The 19,797-nt window shown below is 31.2% G+C and overlaps 1 protein-coding gene across 3 annotated transcripts in view; it reads left to right on the top strand.

Moving 5' to 3' along the window:
• Nucleotides 1-19,797, top strand: part of LOC117212035 (protein cycle) — a 95,621-nt gene that overhangs the window by 42,309 nt on the left and 33,515 nt on the right. For all 3 annotated transcript variants that reach the window (XM_033456483.1, XM_033456482.1, XM_033456484.1), the window contains exon 5: nt 5,629-5,866. In XM_033456483.1, coding sequence (XP_033312374.1) covers nt 5,629-5,866 — 238 coding nt within the window. The remainder of the gene's footprint in view (nt 1-5,628; nt 5,867-19,797) is intronic.

The raw sequence follows: 19,797 nt of genomic DNA, 5'->3' as shown, positions 1-19,797 counted from the left end.
ACCAGTTGTGTCACCTCGAGCCCAAGCCCACTGTCTCAAATCTCGGGCAAACATAATCAGATCGTATCACAACTACTACATCTAATTTCTGTTATTTAAGTACAGCTATAATAAATAGTTTAGACCAAAGTATCGGGGGTCTTCCCAAAATTCCAAAAGAAAGAAAAGAAAGACCCGTTGTCCCTACATTTCCGATCATATGTAGCGTATATCAAGATAAATTCAACAATCTACAACATCATAGCTTTCAAGTGATGTTGAATGAAAAAATTAAATTTAGGAGAGATTCGGCAAATTAGTATTCTTTGTTTTGTGCGCAAACTGTTTATGCTACGACAAATGTACAATATGATTTCTGTTGCGTTTAAGCTATTTTCGAATACGTAATATAAAATATTTCCCTGTGTGTCCGATCTTCGTTGGAGAAATCGTAGGACATATTGCATCTACTTGCTTTCACAGGATTTGTGAATGTCGATATCGTCGCTAAATGACACAGTCAAGTTTATAATGAAATTTCTACAACGCTAGGAAATATGCATGAAAGATAAATATATAGTGACAAGATGAATTTTAGTCTTTTAACAGTGAATAATGTCAAATATAATAGGTACTATAAATTTCACATTCTAAATGTCATTACACGTTATTCAAATTTCTAATACTTATATCCCATAAAACAGTAAAAGTACTCGTAGAACTCGAAGAGATAATTATTCTTTATATCTATAAGGTTCATTTTGAATTCTTCGTCATTTTAATACACATTTTCGAACATTTTCAAAGTGGCGTTGAAAGATTTTCTATTCACGTCAGTTACATCGTATGACAGATAAACGAAACTACCCTCAATATGCAATATTGTGGTATTTCATGTATTTCTGTATTGTGGCAATTACAACATTAATTATATATTTCATTACATATTTTAGTGTAATTTAAATATATAGTATTTAATCAAAGAATTTTTAACTTAAAATGTGATCCGCATGAATAAAAGATCAACTGAAATCAACTCCGCGTTAAACATGTTAAACAAACACATACGCATGTAACGAAATTATGATTAAAAAATTAATTTAAACTATCAAACAACGAGATAAAAAATATATAAATTATTAATCATAGATTATTCAAGTTGATATCATAACATTATGACGGCATGAGTATAACTGGTTGTTACACAAACTATTTATATTTGTAATGTAAATTGGTTTATATCATGTAAAGGTCATTTTGTTCATAGATCATATCATTAGATATCATTGAGGATATATGTAAATTGACTTTTCTTTTTACGTGTATCAATTTTTGCTAGATGCTTTCTCTTATATGATCTTAAACTGATCCTCGATTTATACACAAACAAATATAAAATAATAAAACTTTAACTATAACGATGGATAGTGAATCATATATAATGCTATCATTGATATTATTATTATTATATATTATATTATTATATATATGATGCTATTATTTTAGTATAATACATATATAATACGTATATTTATATGGATATATGTATGGGTATGTAATATAACTATATTATGAGATATTAACGCATCTAGTACATAACATTATAAGATATTGCTTTGTCGGATAAGTCTGAAGCCTTTCACGTTTTTACGCAGAAACTACAAAAATTTTACATGGATAGAATAATGGCGCTACTTAATACACAGTAGAAGATTATCGAACAGAATAGTACATATTTAGTTTAATTCTCTTGTTACAAAGTGTTGGAATAAAGTTTATAATTCACACTAGAAAAGATGCAAAACTTATCCGACAATCCAACATATATACTGAATAGATGATACCCAATTAAGAGCTTAACAAATTGTTTTTGCATAATTTATTATGCACAGAAAAAAAATTTCTTTAAATTCATTGATCCACTGAGATAATTGACAGAACGTATGCATAAATTACTTGTTTAAAACCTCCCTAGATGTGGTTCTTGTGTGTTCTGTACTTATTACAATTACGCAAAGTACAAAAAGTTGTTGAAACAAAAGATATCTAACTTTAGTGGTACTATTTAAATCTGTAATGATGCTAATTTGTACATCATCCTATTTAATACTCTTAGGCTAGTTGGATACCTTTTATATATACATATATCATGAAGAAACAAAATTCCAATGTACGATAAGCTAATCATAAGCACGATAATACATTATAGACTCTTAAATGTTATCAAAATTTACGAATAAGAAGTAAAATACCCAAGGAGGAACAGGGACCATTAGAAGATGCCTTTAACTTCCCTGAATCTTTAACCACTAACAAGAGAATCAATTATTAATTAACTTTCTCTCTGGCAATGATGATTACAGCATGTAAGTAAACATGGTTGCGTAAGAACGTAAGAGTGAGAAACGAAGCTTAATCGATACCTAGACAAGGATTAAAATCATATTAAAATGTGTTATACGCGACTGTTGACCGAGCTTATAGTCCAGGACATTACAATGATCGCATGTTTTTTAAATTAATAAAGCGGCGCGCGACCCGTAAACCAAAACTGGTTTCTTGTAGCCGCGACTTCCGCTCGGCAATTGATCGCTACAGGACATGAATGCGAATTCCTGTTAGACAAATCACCGATGTTCGCTCACAAAAGCGCCATTTATTAGCTGAATCGCCTTTATAATTTATTCGCCGTGAGACGGGTCACGACTCTGAAGAAGATGACAGAGGCTTACGAGGAAGAAGAACGAGAAATTTAATGTATCAATGACCTCGTGCGATTTTTTCCTCATCGACGGATCAACTATCGCGAGGAGTTTCTTACATTTTGGTATTTCTTCTTACTAGATTCTTGGATGTTGAAAATATACGTACATTCACGTTCATAAATATTAGGACATTTGTTTGGCTTCGTAAGAAGCATAATAACCGAAATATAAAATTCTATACTTATGTAGCAAGAACTTTTAGAAACTATTAACAGGTTTAAGTAATAAGAATTATAGAAGAATATAGATTATGCGCGTCTGTGGATGTAGAAGACGTCGTTCGAACATTTGTTTCTTTTGTTTTTAAGACGCAGGTGTACTCGAACGACGAAGACAGGAGAGTGACGAATGTGTACGTTACTATTATTATACAGGGTGGTTGGTAACAGGTGGTACAAGCGGAAAGAGGATGATTCTACGCAAAAAAAGAAATCGAAAATATAGAATAACAATTTTTCGTTTGAGGCTTTGTTTTCGAGAAAATCGACTTTGGATTTTCGCTCGGTACGCGTGCACTTTATCTCGTCTTGTTATAACGGATCTCACTGTAAATTTTTAAAAAAATTAAAAAAGAAATAAAAAGAATTTTTTGTTCTATATGTCGGGTTATCATTAGGATTTAAGGCGCGTAACGATTCTTCGTTTGAGTTAGCCATCGTTTTACGAGACAGAGAATATATTTACGCGAATAAACAAGATTTTACAAAATATTATGAATAATGAGTTTAATAAATGATAAGATTAACAAACGATAAGTTTAATTAATAATTAGATTAAAGAATAATAAGTTTAACGAATAATAAGAGTAACAAATAATATGTTTTACGAATAATAAATTTAACGAAAAAAAATGAGATTAACGATTAATAGGTTTTACGAATAATGAATTTAATTAACATTATTAACAATGTTCCTAGGTTCAAACGAATCCACGGTCAACGGGATAACTCTTTGCTATGCGTAGAATAATTTTAAACACAAAAAAAATACGATTGCTGAGACACTCGGTAAACTGCTCGATGTATCACTTTCCAAGGCGATCACACGAATGAATATCTGATGAAAATCTTTTTCGCTATACGACTGTATTTGTTTGTTATATGCTCGCTGAAGGCATCGAGAAGGTTCCAATCGTTGTTGCTAGGCAATTTCTGTCACAAGTTTGTTGTATACTCTTTGGAAACATCGAGAAAGATCCAAACGCCGTTGCTAGGCAGTTTCTGTCTGGAGATTGATTCCTAATACAACGTGTGTCCCATTATATCGACATCTCTAAAGTACAATTCTATGTGATTTCTAGGGAGAACGATACAACCGATCCACACCTTCGTCAGGCAAAACGTTTATCCCGTGACCGTGGCTACGTTCGGCGACCAGTTGTCACCTCGAACCCACTTTCGCTTTCACAAATATCAAACAATTACAAATGACAATTGCTTAATTACAGTTATGATAAAATCTAGGCTAAAGCATTAGAAGGCTTTCTCAAAATTGCAAAGGGAAGGCTCCGGTTTTCCTTTCATCTCCGACATATATTTTCAACTTCTTTTTTCACGTAGGATCACCCCCTTTCCGCTTGCATCACCAGTTAACAACCATCCTGTATTTTATATCTTATATTTTATATCTCGTCATTGTATTTTGCTCTTGTAACTAGTTACTCTCTATAACTGGTTTATAAATCTGAATCCTATATATAAAAATTATAAAGTTATACAAACATAAAAATTCCATTGAAAAAAATTCAGATGAATTACACAGAGAACTTTGTGACGCCTGTCTAAAAGTTACGGCAAAATACACGTACAATAGGAAAATGAATAATACGAATGTGAAGATTGAATAATGAAATAGAACTCGAGGATTACGATATATACGCGATAAGATTTTTAATACGACAATAATTCGCTGTGATAATTTTCTAATGATCATGGTACATCATTCACAAGAGTTTCGACACTCGTAAACGAAGATTTCAAAGTTGTTTTCTGAAATAGAGTATGTTGGGAATAAAAAATATAGAATAGAAATGATATTTTAAAAATGGCACGAAAAATACTTTAACGTCTTTGAAATTTTGAAATTTATTAATTCGAATTATATTTAGCTTGCTGCATGTATATGTTTAAACTTATATTATAATACTTTATCACAAGGGTGAATATAACGTATAAGAAGTGAATATTCAATTAATTGTTAAGGTTTTTAAGAAAATTTTTATAAAGCGATTTTTAATAATTTTTTATATTACTATTTTATAGGCAATAATAATAAAAGCCTGTAATAAGAATTTTGGAATTAATAAATTCCACAATATGGACACGAATGATTTATTTGACCACTCAACATAATTAATTAGAATCGGAAATCATTCTTGCGAGTTGTGATTTATGACTCATAAGTACACTCTAGTTTTTATTTCGAAGAACTGTGGTAGTAATTATAAAAACATACAATTTTTCAATTTAAATCTGGATTTAGAAATAATTTTCCCCACAGATATTCTTTGGATTTGCAACCTAATCCGTTTGAGACGGATATTTCTTTTGAAACTAACTATATTTCATTTTAATTAAAAACAACGTACACATATCGGAGATAGTTTTTAAAATAGTTCATAGTTCATATCATGGAATCGCATGACTTCATATAAATGGGTTTCAGTGATGTTAGGACACCTCTAACAATTTAGCAGTGTTTTTAAAAATTACTTTCAGCTATATCATCTCATTAGACTGAAAAGGATTAAGCATCAGTATAAAAAAGTGCAAAAGTTCATTTAGTAATGAGAGCTATATTGAACCTAATTCATACTACTATCTTTCTCAAAATCACTGAATCGTAGAATATATGCTAATATTTTCTGTTTCGTATTATCTTCTAGGCAAAATCACAGCGAAATCGAGAAAAGACGAAGGGACAAGATGAACACTTATATCACCGAGCTTTCAGCGATGGTACCGATGTGTCACGCGATGTCTCGTAAACTCGATAAACTGACCGTGCTGAGGATGGCTGTGCAGCACTTGAAAACCATATTAGGCGCTGTTACCTCATACACGGAAGGTCATTATAAGCCAGCGTTTCTCAGCGATCAAGAGCTTAAGACGCTCATACTTCAAGTGAGTTCGATCAAAAATTTACTATCCCTTCACCAGCTGATCATAGATTTTCATTCTAGAAAGTTTGTTATTTAGAATGTCTGATGTAGAATGTAGATGATGTTTGGTTCAATTTAATTCAAACAGGCCTATCATCGAGCTATAGGTGTTTACAACTTCATGGAAAATTTAGATATACAAAAATAACCAGGACATATACAGGATGGTTGGTAACTGGTAGTACAAGCGGAAAGGGGGTGATTCTACGCGAAAAAAGAAGTCGAAAATATAGAATAAAAATTGTTCGTTCGAGGCTTTGTTTTCGAGAAAAGCGACTTTGAATTTTCGCTCGGTACGCGTGCACTTTATCGCGTCTCGTTATAACGGATCTCACTGTAAATCGTTGTCTCGATGGAAAAATTAAAAAAAAAAAATTTTTATTCTATATTTTCGACTTCTTTTTTCGCGTAGAATCACCCCCTTTCCGCTTGCATCACCAGTTACCAACCATCCTGTATAATATATAAAAAATATAGAAAATGTTCAAAGTAAAACACTTGCTATAATATTTCAGGAGTGAAACAAACATTTCTTTAGATTCTATATTTTACAGCTCTACTGTAGTTCGTATAAATATGAATTTATATAAAAATTCGCTGTTTAACTGTTATTCTTTGGAAAGGATGATAGAAAAATGCAAATTCAAATTCATGCGAACAGAACTAAAGAAAGCGGAGATTTCTTTCGCATATCACATATTATAACGAATATTTTATATTGAAAATATTTGATATATTTTTACGTATTATACACATTTTGTGTATCGTTGTATCTTCAAATGTCCCATAAATGCTTCAAAATCCGACATCTGTCTATTATATTTTGCGATTTTTGTAGCGCTGATCAGGCTACCCGATGTTCTTCTCTTGTTATGATTTTAAACTGATAACATCGTATAATTCTGCAAATTAATATTTTTAAAAAAGTGACAATAAATAACACTATATAATAATGAATTACACGCACGTGTGTATTATATCCTTAGAAATAGAAATCTTAGCAACATCGCATCATTTATTTCACTGAATCTAAAACTTAATGAACTGAATCGAATGCAAGTAAAATGATTAAAAATTGAGACATTGAAAGCAATAGCAGACTAAATCGCACTGCTTCTAAACGTGCGATTATAGTATTGATTTATTTCCAATAAGCTGTATTAATCATAGAAAAGTGACGGAATTCGTTCTTTCCTAAATAAAATCGAGATAATGTGATGAAATCAATTGTGGTGCTGAATATTTCCTGTTTACTGTCTATTTTAGACAACGAATTACTCGGATTGTTGAGTATCGAGATTAATCTGCCTTTACTCTCAATTTGTATCCATATAAGTGAAGTTACTGGAAATCATTTGAAATCAAGTAATGTAATTTCAGGTATTGTTACCATACAAAGAAAGTTACTCAATTTAAAATTATTCTTTGAAATGGAAAATAGATATCTAAAGTTACGCATATCTAAATTTGAAGCACAATCAGTTTACATACAGAAACTAGTTTTAGCAAGCGTGAAACTAGAAATAACGAAATAAATTTTTGAAAGATCGTAGAAGTATAGCCGCAAGAGTATATCAAAGGATTACGACCCCATATAAATAAGCAATGTGACGTTGTAATTTCACATCGATGACCTCGTGCGATTCAGCAGATGAATATTTCTAGTGATGCAATGCAGACAAGTATACAAACTCGCTATTACATGCTTGCGTGTTACATCATTAGAAATAGAAACATAAACCTGTCGAATGCGAACAACGTCACTAATGCGAAATCGCAACGATGTCTTTCATCGCTTGTCGACGCTGGAAATGCTATAGTATCGATGATTATAATCGATAATTACCGATATACATATTATTGATAACTTATCAATAGATTATAGTATTTGTGCATTTTCAGGAAATTTAAGATTCCAAAAATCTACAGAATGCATATAATATGTAAAAATATATGAAACGTTTAAAAGAAAGTATTATGATTTTTAGCAAATACTTAGTAAATAGAACTCATTAATAGACTATAGTATTTGTGCATTTTCAAGAAATTTAAGGTTCCAAAAATCTACAGAATGCATATGATATGCAAAAATATATAAAACGTTCAAAATAAAGTATTATGATCTTTAGCAAATACTTAGTAAATAGAACTCATTAATAGATTATAGTATTTGTGCAATTTCAGGAAATTTAAGGTTCCAAACATCTACAGAATGCATATGGCATGCAAAAATATATGAAACGTTGAAAATAAAGTGTTATGATGTTTAGCAAATGCTTAGTAGATAGAACTTATTAATAGACTATAGTATTTGTGCATTTTCAGGAAATTTAAGATTCCAAAAATCTACAGAATGCATATGATATGCAAAAATATATGAAACGTTCAAAATAATGTATTATGATCTTTAGGAAATACTTAGTAAATAGAACTCATTAATAGACTACAGTATTTGTGCATTTTCAGGAAATTTAAGGTTCCAAAAATCTACAGAATGCATACGACATGCAAAAATATATGAAACGTTGAAAATAAAATATTATGATCTTTAGGAAATACTTAGTAAATAGAACTCATTAATAGATTATAGTATTTGTGCAATTTCAGGAAATTTAAGGTTCCAAACATCTACAGAATGCATATGGCATGCAAAAATATATGAAGCATTCAAAATAAAGTATTATGATCTTTAGCAAATACTTAGTAAATAGAACTCATTAATAGACTATAGTATTTGTGCATTTTCAGGAAATTTAAGGTTCCAAAAATCTACAGAATGCATATGACATGCAAAAATATATGAAACGTTGAAAATAAAGTATTATGATCTTTAGGAAATACTTAGTAAATAGAACTCATTAATAGACTATAGTATTTGTGCATTTTCAGGAAATTTAAGATTCCAAAAATCTACAGAATGCATACGACATGCAAAAATATATGAAACATTCAAAACAAAGTATTATGATGTTTAGCAAACACTTAGTAGATAGAACTTATCAATAGACTATAGTATTTGTGCATTTTCAGGAAATTTAAGGTTCCAAAAATCTACAGAATGCACATAATATGCAAAAATATACGAAACGTTCAAAATAATGTATTATGATCTTTAGGAAATACTTAGTAAATAGAACTCATTAATAGATTATAGTATTTGTGCAATTTCAGGAAATTTAAGGTTCCAAAAATCTACAGAATGCACATGATATGCAAAAATATATGAAGCATTCAAAATAAAGTATTATGATCTTTAGCAAATACTTAGTAGATAGAACTTATCAATAGACTATAGTATTTGTGCATTTTCAGGAAATTTAATATTCCAAAAATCTACAGAATGCATACGATATGCAAAAATATATGAAACGTTCAAAATAAAGTGTTATGATGTTTAGCAAATGCTTGGTAGATAGAACTGTTCGACTCTCATTTCTTTAGTTCTGTTCATAAGAATATAGGGTTGTGTAAACATCTGCAGTCTATTTTAATAATACTGTAGTATCGTAAATATAATAATTAGTTTACTAATAATAAATGGATTAAACAGAAAACAATGGTTATTTAACATGAACTAATCGTAACAAGGTATTATAATTAATTAACAACTCTCGTTAACACAGATTGAACTCTCTCTCAACGACGCTAACAACACTATCTCGACAACGCAATCCACACTCCCTGGCTTCTCAACTCATACTGCCGTTAATTCGTTTATGTCCCTTAGCAACCCTTTGTCTTTTGTCTTAGTCTCGTATCTTTTGTTTAAGCCCCATCATGCACATGCTCAGCAACCGCTTGTTTATAATTCGCACGATATCCCCCCCCCCGCCAGGTACCTCGTCCACGATATTACAATACTTTCTATATGTTGGTTATACAGGGTGGTTGGTAACTGATGGTACAAGCGGAAAGGGGGTGATTGTACTCGAAAAAAGAAATGGAAAATATAGAATAAAAATTTTTTTTTAAATTTTTCCATCGAGACAACGATCTACAGTGAGATCCGTTATAACGTACCGCACGCGTACCGAGCGAAAATTCAAAGTCGATTTTCTCGAAAACAAAGCCTCAAACGAAAAATTTTTATTCTATATTTTCGATTTCTTTTTTCGCGCAGAATTGTACCACCTTTCCGCTTGTACCACCAGTTACCAACAACCCTGTATATTTAAGATATCGCTAAGGTGCATAGCATGACCGGCACAAAATAATTGAAGCAGAATGTAAGTCAAAAGTTTGGAGGCTACAACTTCGAGAAATAATAACTTTTTTAACCCTAAGATGCTATATGATCTTGAATTCTATAAACATTTTTTGCTTCTCCCTTAAGCGACTTGGGATTAAGTAAGTAATTATTATGTTCATAGTATTATTCCTTTACGGTATCGAAACTATGATCAACTATGCCTAAAAACGACAGTTATAATTATAATATTCTTATTTCTCGGAAAAATGTAGGATAAAGTTTGTTTCCCCAAAAAAGCAAAGTGTGTTGTAAACTTCTGAACGGCAGTGTACACTTTACGCGGTCAATTAAATTCAATTTACCGATATCTCGACGATATTATCAATATAACGAGCTGTTCATAAAATTTCGAACTATCAATATTTATTAATAAGAAATCAGTATCATTAATAGTCGGAGATTAAATACTACAAGATGAGAAAATACAATAGATGAGCATGAAAATTCGGCAAATAAAATATTAGAAAATTTCTTCCTTGATCGTTAACGATTTCAAAATATCGTCATTAAAAAGGAAAAAGGAACTAAATAAAAAGGTACTAATAATGATGACATAATACGCATCGAGTCGCGGTTGATAGCGTTATTACGACGATTGCAAAAGGCGCGCGAGACGACTATCGTTCAGCTAAAAGTCTGAAAGCGACCGATTCCGACGATGAGATTATACGCCATTACTGATTCCGTATTCGGAAAACCAGATAGCAGATACGATTGTGCATACCATTCAGGTAAGACTTCCTGGTATTTCAGAATCACTTGCGTAATTCGAATAGCTCGATTTGTACGCCGCACCGCGCCGGCGTACAAGATACGCTGACAATTTCCTTGAACTTTTTCATCCGGTGGAATGATTTTTCGCTATAAATCGCCTGTTTTCTCGATAAAAAAGGTGACGCGGCCGATTTACTTGGCGGTAAAATCGCAATTTTCTATCAAAGGGTGATTCGGTCGCGATCCTTTACTCGAATCGTTTCACTTTCCTCCTCGTTGGTGAGTTCGGTTTCCCATGCGAGGTCGCATGTGTGATCGCGTTAAAGCCAAAGTCATTAATCCGCTAATTGGAAGTAATGCGGGGGAAAAGTTTTTGCGTCACTTGTAAAAGGCCGTCCGTGCGTTTTGCAATCGGTTCGTATGAGACTGACTCTGTGTGTCTAATAACCGTGTGGCTAACCTTTCTCCAGCGTGCTACACATTTTTCACAGAGATCGGTCTCGTGACGGGTGAAAGAGAAGGGTTCGAATCATGTAGATGTGCAATTACGCCGTTGATAATACGTTTGCTGTTGCCGTTTACATCGATCGCGCTTCTGATGATCGATTATCGACGGATTTCGCATCATCAAACAGGTTGCTATTTGTTAATAATTCCCGCGGAACCAGCGATCTTTGTGGCAAATATTCTGCAATTAAACTAGGAAATCATATTGTTATTAAATTACGGATCCATACGCAACTTTGTATTTTTATGAACAGAAATAAACGAAAAATAGAGTTTGCGCAGAAATTTGTTTTATTCAGTAATTGTCATAACGACTACAATATTTTATACGTTTTACATATTTTTACGATATACATTCTATGTTTCCTTGCATATTTTTATATATCTATTAAATTGTTATACATTACTATGCAAAATACTACTACTAATACTACAAAATAATACTAACATTGATAACTGATCATATTTTTAAGAAATGTTTTTCCGCATAATGTTATATAAAAGCGAATCGTTAGATGTTCACTTTATGGTGTCACTTGTTTTGTAATTTTTCCTGCTTCGCAAATTTTATATGGACAGGTTTAATAAATGGAATTGTAGATCGAAGATTCTAATATTTAATAATATTTTGAATGATATTTTAAAATACTAAAAATAAATAGCATAGAATAAGTTGATTGAAAAATTATTTGACAAAGTTTTCGACGAAACCAAAGCAGATGTGTTCGACGTATCAATTACTTCGAATTAAGCATTTTTCTAAACAACACTTTTTAAAAAGCAACAGCTGATTAAAAATAATATCAAATACCTTTATATTCGTTTATAAAAATAAAACATTTCCGTTTGGTAGATGGTCTGAGACTTTCGTATAGTATTAGGTTGTCCGAAAAGTTTCTTTCGTTTCATAAGGTGATAATAAATTTTCTTTTTTTTTTATTTAATTCTTTACATTCACAATTTGTCCAGTTTGGACATTTGGTTAAATTTTTTAGCTGTTTGATTATCATGTGGGTATCCCCAGTGGGATACCATCTTCGTGTTTGCTGGGTTGTGTCCTTTGGTGATAATAGATGAACGACAATTTCTGTTTTGTATTATTTTATAGAATTAGGTATGGTCCATTTCGTTCTATTTCTATTATTATGTTCGTGCGTAGTTCAATAAACTAATATAAAACAAAAGATATTGTGCGTCTATTATTTCCTTATAAAACGAAAGAAACTTTTCGCACAACCTAATACTATACGGATCATTACGATAGAAAAAAGGAATATTATCTTACTTTAAAAAGTAATTACTTGAAAATCGTTCGCGTAATTAGTTAACTAATAACTAGTCTTGGGAATTTTTGAGTTATTATTTGGTTTTTACACGACATAAGAATAGATATCGGGCAAAACATAAACTTTCATAACGTGTTACATTACCCGTCAGTTAAATGTTAATTGAAGCACATTTTTATCGCAAATGCGATAGGCAAATATGGAATAGAAAAAATTTTATTATATAAAATATATAACGAAAAGCTTCTTTTATAAAAGAACAAAATAGAAGATAAGAAAATATCTGCAGCAGTGAAGAATCCAAATTATTTAGTGATTCTCAATGTGATAGGTATTAATTTAGATTAGAAGCAATATCATACGTGTACAAGTATACATACATACGACTTTACCTGACTCGTAGACCAAAATCTGAAAAAGAAAAAGTCTTTCTTACTATTAATTTAAGTGTCATGTTTGAACTTTTCAATTCTATTTCCATTATTTTATGCTTATGGTGGTTATAAAACCACTTAATACATTTGTTTTATAAATCAAAAAGTATATGATTTTTGTCCTTGTAATCTAGTTTATTAAAAGAAATTTATATATATTTATATATAAAGAAATTTTTAACGATATCGGGTTCTAAATATACAAAAGCACTGTATATTGATAACAAACTTTGCAACAAAGCCTAATCAAAGATAATACTTCAATTTCTAAGAAAAAAAAAAGATATTAATCGTAGTTTTAAATACTAAACTCTGAAGCGTTTTATATGCAACAAAGATTCGATTTTGTCATCGAGTTCCTGTTTTTTATTCAATTTTTTAACATATTAGTGTTTAGAATACCGAGTGAGATAAACGAAAATGTTCTTTTACATAAAATCATTTAATACTGTATACATAGCAATTATCATTATTAATAGTATTTTACGTGTTAATTGTAAATTAATTAAACTGATAAACGAAAGGTAACTCTTCCTCTTATCTTCGTGAAGTATAGTTATCTTACTATTTTTATTACTTATCCACTTCCTTTATCACGGGTGACTCGTATTGCTTAGCTGGTTAGTCTATTATACTATTCTTAATAATAGAATGTAACGAATTAATTTTTGTACTTTTGTTACGTGAAAAATCTACAACAAAAATTAGCACCATATGAGATAACATTATATACATATATATGTCGGGTTATCGTTAGACTTAGGGCGTGTAACATATCTTCATTAGGACAAGCAATTACAATTATAAGTACAAATGTTGATTTAACAGAGTTTGACAATTAACCGTGGTGATTAGACACTCTTGATGTCAAACACAATGTTCTTAGGTTCAATATCCACGGTCAACGGGGAAAACTCTTTGTTCAATAGAATATATTTTGAAACGCAAAGTGACGTTAGCTGTGACGCACGGTGTCTTTCTGACTGACTGACAAGACGATGCGTGCAAACTCTCCAAGGTGATTACAAGAATAAAAGACTGATACGATCACATTTGTCAATTGCATATTGACCGGGGATATCGACAAAATCCCAGGCGCCGTTACTAGGTAGACCCGCGTAGAGCCGTCATAGCTCCTGCCCGGGGCTTGTTTGTTAATACAACGTGTGTCTCACAATATTGGCACGTCTCTGTTAGGTAAAAACGTTCATCCCGTAACCGTGGCTACGTTCGACGACCAGTTGTGTCACCTCGAGCCCAAGCCCACTGTCGCAAATCTCGGGCAAACATAATCAGATCGTATCACAACTACTACTTCTAATTTCTGTTATTTAAGTACAGCTATAATAAATAGTTTAGACCAAAGTATCGGGGGTCTTCCCAAAATTCCAAAAGAAAGGCCCGATGTCCCTTCATCTCCGACAGATATATATATAATTATATTAATAATATATGATATATACCACATATTGTTATAGTTAAGTATGACGTAAAGTTAAGTTGTGTACGATTTAAAAACAACCGACAAGGTTTAGATTAAACTAGATTTTAATTCATGCTGCATTTTTATTTGAAACAATAAATCTTGTAAGATATCAATAATTCATTTTCTAGAATGATCAATGAATACTTTCAGTAGCATAGTTCAAGGTTTGTGTTTAGCAGAAAAATTTTACATCGAATTATAATCTTCGCAAGTCATTTTGAAATTCTATAAACTTCTAATATTGCTCAAAACCTACGTCAAAATTATATAATATTTTCTAATTGCGCTCGTCACCTAGGATATCATCAATTATTTTATAATTACCCTCAATATCTAGGAAGCTAGCAATTATTTTGTAATCGTTCGCGATATCTAAAAACTGCCAATATCGGGGAAATTGTGACAGACTCGAAATATCATTTTCTGATTGTTCTCAATACCTATGCATTTACCGATTACCCCCCAATTATTTTTAACGCCTAGAACATTTTTTAAACGCTTCTTTGAAATTCCATAAATCCTTAACTGAACACCATACTAAACTCAAAGTTATGAATAATTTCGAAATTATTAAACTGGAGATGTTTGTGCATTTATAGAAAATTTAAATGCACTTACAAGAGAATCATCAAAATAAGTGATTTCGTTACAATATTAGCGGATGAAAGAAATTTTTATGTAAATTCCATTTTCTGATCCGAATTTATAAAAATCTGAGTTTGGTTAAATCCGCAGTTTACTATTAATTATTCTTAAGACTTAAACAGTCTTAGATTATTTCTTCGTTATCCTCAATCCTCCTGCATTCTTTAAATTTTCGAACAAATCGTATTTTCCTATCATTAGAAAATTTCGTGAGTTTTGAAGGAAATAAGAAAGAATCGTTGCTAATTATATAAATTCAATAATTAATAAATAATACAATTAATAACTATTAATTTCTCGTTTAAATGCTATGAAAAAAATATTCTTACAACATGAAGTGTCCTTTTCTTGGTTAAAGCGAGAGGAAGATTGAACAATAAAACGTTCAAGGGCCGCAACAGGTTCATATCTTTATTCTAAAAAATCCTTTAGTACCTTTCTTTCGTATCTCTGAAGTTTAGTATGTACAATTTATCAAGACTTTTCTGTACATCCAGTAGATAGCTATGCCAAAATAGACCACTGATTTCGTTAAAACGTTTTCGACGCCAGGCAAGCTTGTGAATATCTTCCTTGATCCTCAAACGACAAAGACCGAGTCAATTTTGATTCATGTAGGATAGTTTACGTTTATTATTTCCTACGTTACATTTACATATTGTTACTTTATCAGACTATATTAAATTTAATTGTCACATAAGGGTAACAAACTTCTTAGTTCTGTTCTTCGCTTTATCGCTACAAAGTAAAATAATCAACTCTCAGTGGAATAATAATCCAGTTTCCACTGAACGAATGTTAAACTCTTATCCAATTTCCAAGCTAAATCAACTAACAAAATAAACGTCTCGTAACAAGTAACATGCATATAACGGTATCGTCGTTTCGGGTGCAGAGATGCAGCTGTACAGTTGTACAGAAACTGCACAACGCGTACGTCGATCGAATACATCGCTTGCGAGTCTCGAAACTTTAAGAATGAGTCTCGTAAAACGGAACGGGCATAGTTGCTTTTCACTCTAGATTCCGTCACGCGACTGAGCACAAAGTTCGTGTCGGTGGCTGGTGAGCATTTTTCATTGTCGCGTACTAGTACGTAGATAGGTTTATCTTTTATCGGGACTTTCCTTTGCTCTATCCCGACCGGCTCGACCAAATATTCGAACGAGTGACCACACCCGGCATACCAGCTCAGATCGACACCGGCTCCATTATTATCCGCAGGAACTTTCATTGTGAATTGCTCCACGTTTATTACCGCCGTCGATACCACTAGTATCCGGTTCACGGATAAATTAACATTTCTACTGTGCGACGGACGTTAACTATAAACTCTGCATCCTTGACGGTTGAGATCTTGACGTTAAGTTTCAAGACAATAAAATCGTTCAAAAACTTTTTATCATCGTGTATTGCGTGATGATCGGACCACAGATGTTTGTGCAATATCATTATTTTATTAATATAACACCCCAAAAAGGAAAAAGAATAAAACCTAAATGGGAAATTATTCGATCCTTTAAACAAAAAAAAGTATTCTTTATAATATTTAGATGTTAACTATAAACTCTGCATCCTTGACGGTTGAGATCTAGACGTTAAGTTTCAAGACAATAAAATCGTTCAAAAACTTTTTATCATCGTATATTGCGTGATGATCGGAACACCCTAAAAAAGAAAAAAAATAAAACCTAAATAGGGAATTATTCGATCCTTTAAACAAAAAAAAAGTATTCTTTATAATATTTAGACATTAACTATGAACTCTGCATCCTTGACAGTTAAGATCTAGACGTTAAGTTTCAAGACAATAAAATCGTTCAAAAACTTTTTATCATCGTGTATTGCGTGATGATCGGACCACAGATGTTTGTGCGATATCATTATTTTATTAATATAACACCCCAAAAAGGAAAAAGAATAAAACCTAAATGGGAAATTATTCGATCCTTTAAATAAAAAAAAGTATTCTTTATAATATTTAGACGTTAACTATAAACTCTGCATCCTTGACGGCTAGGGTCCAGGTACTTGCTGTTGAACGACAAATGATTTTTCATTTCCAATGATTTTAAAGACAATAAAATCGTTGGAAGATTTCTTCTTAATGTATAATGCGTGTTTGCATTCGAGCATGACAATTTGATTGCGCACGCCTGTACAATTTGATATCTTTGTGAACGTAACTGAAAAAGAATAGAAGGTAGATAGAGAGTTGTTTCGTCCTTTACATATTGCAATAAGTACTTTTTTCTTCATCAACTGTATGGTTATTAGTAACGGATATTTATTTTATTAGGATACAGCTATTGCTATATTATTATATTCTTTTGTCTGTTATTTTGGCTTCTTTAATGAATTCGAGCAAATTATAAATTTTATCGTTAGAAGAATGAAAAGTTAGAATTGTAACTGGATTACCATACATATAACATCTAAACTACAACATATGAGTTACGGTTTTATAGGTACAGCACTAGAAAAATTTATAAAAATTGTCGCAGATACAGCGAATTTAATTTTGTTTAAACATATTAATATGAAAATACAATTTCTAGATGTACACTCTCGTTCATAAATATTAGGGTACTTACAGAAACTTAAATAAACTAAAAGAATCATTAGGAGATTATGAAAACCTTCAAGGATTATTATCTCATTCGAAATAATAGCATAATACTATATTATAATAATAATAATTTCATAATTTGCAATAATAACAAAATTTATCTTTCTCTTTTCATTATCTCTGCCTCATCTTCGTGTCATTACTTTGACCAATTTTTATATAATTTACCTATTTAATAGGATTCAAGTTAAACAATCGTAGGAATCCACATTGTATAATTATTATGATTTATTCTGCTACGGTAACTCTTCCAAATAGCTTTAATTTTTGCTACATACCTACATAGTATATTAGATCACAACTACTAACTAATTAATAATTATTTTCATGGTAACGTAGATTAATTTTCATATTTTATATAGAACTAGCAGGTATTCTAATAATAATAATGAAAGGGAATGTGTATTCTCTGCCGATAGGTTTGTAGGGGATAATCAATAGACAGAATTTTCAGTTAATGGCAGAAAAATAACGTCTGATATTTAATCAGAATCGTGATCAAATATGGATTTATTGGACATCAAAGTATTAAACGGGAATTAAGTTTCTTTCATCCAGGCATTTTTGTTTATTAACGTTTTATATCAAAGAGCATCATAACATGCAATTATAGAGATACGCATCTTCAGCCCATAAACGTTACAACATCTTTCCGAGGAGTAATAGGGAATGCAACTTATCTCACGGGACATCTGCCGATTAAATTGATTGATACTGCATCATAACCATATCTGCGATGCCATTTAAGTTCTACAGAGATTTTCTTATAGTTCGGTGTTTAAACGAAACAAATTTATTTTCATTTTATTCAAAGATAATTGCGTAACAAAAAAATTGCTACAGAATATTATTACAGAAAAAAAATCATTGTGCATTGTACGAATGATTCTTTTCGTCAACTCTGATATCTTTATCTTACTTTATATGTTATTTTTATTTTTTATTGCAAATTTTTATTTTTATTGTAAATATTGTACTAAAACTCAGTTCCTGTTATTGTTTTCGAAATTAAAGTTTTAAGAAAGTTGGTAGGGAAATTTGTACCGGATCTTTTATGTTACTTTCAATAAAAATCATTTATATGATTAATACTTAAAGACAGAAATCGTGCAAACAGCAAACGATATGTCAATGATAATTACAATGATAATGAGAATCGAATCACAATAATTATTGATCCATTTTTTCAATAATTTTTTTAATTAAATTATGGAAAAACATCTAACCTCGATAGCAAATTTTATCGTTAATCCACTAAATTGTATACTTCATATTTGTACTATAATAGGCGAGTTATGTAATGAGTTAATATACAGGGTGGTTGGTAACTGGTGGTACAAGCGGAAAGGGGATAATTCTACTCGAAAAAAGTCGAAAATATAGAATACAAATTTTTTTTTATTTTTTTTTTTTTTAATTTTTCTATCGAGACAACGATCTACAGTGAGATCCGTTATAACGAGACGCGACAAAGTGCACGCGTACCGAGCTAAAATTCAAAGTCGATTTTCTCGAAAACAAAGCCTCGAACGAAAAATTTTTATTCTATATTTTCGACTTCTTTTTTCGCGTAGAATCACCCCCTTTCCGCTTGTACCACCAGTTACCAAACACCCTGCATGTCTCGAAACGATGCCAGATATCAATCCAGATTTTTTAATAAAATGGAATAAAAGCTGGGTAATCAATTTTGATCAGATAAACTGCCAGATGAGTAAACTCTGCGTTCAAATTTCTTTAAGTAAAGTGACATTGTTTGTTTTATTATTTATCCGGCTATTGTCACATTTAGTAACATTTATTTGAAATATTTTATTATTCTATATAATTAAGCAACTATGATGGCGAATACTCTCTGTAAAAATAAATATGTTCTGCATTCAGAATTATTTTATTAAATGTTCAGAATAACGTGACACGTTGAATATATACAAATAGTATGA

This window comes from Bombus bifarius, unplaced genomic scaffold (assembly GCF_011952205.1).
Source record: "Bombus bifarius isolate JDL3187 unplaced genomic scaffold, Bbif_JDL3187 scf7180000008266, whole genome shotgun sequence".
Classification (NCBI taxonomy): domain Eukaryota; kingdom Metazoa; phylum Arthropoda; class Insecta; order Hymenoptera; family Apidae; genus Bombus; species Bombus bifarius.
The sequence above is the reverse complement of the archived record's forward strand: the minus strand, read 5'-3'. Positions and strand labels throughout refer to the sequence as shown.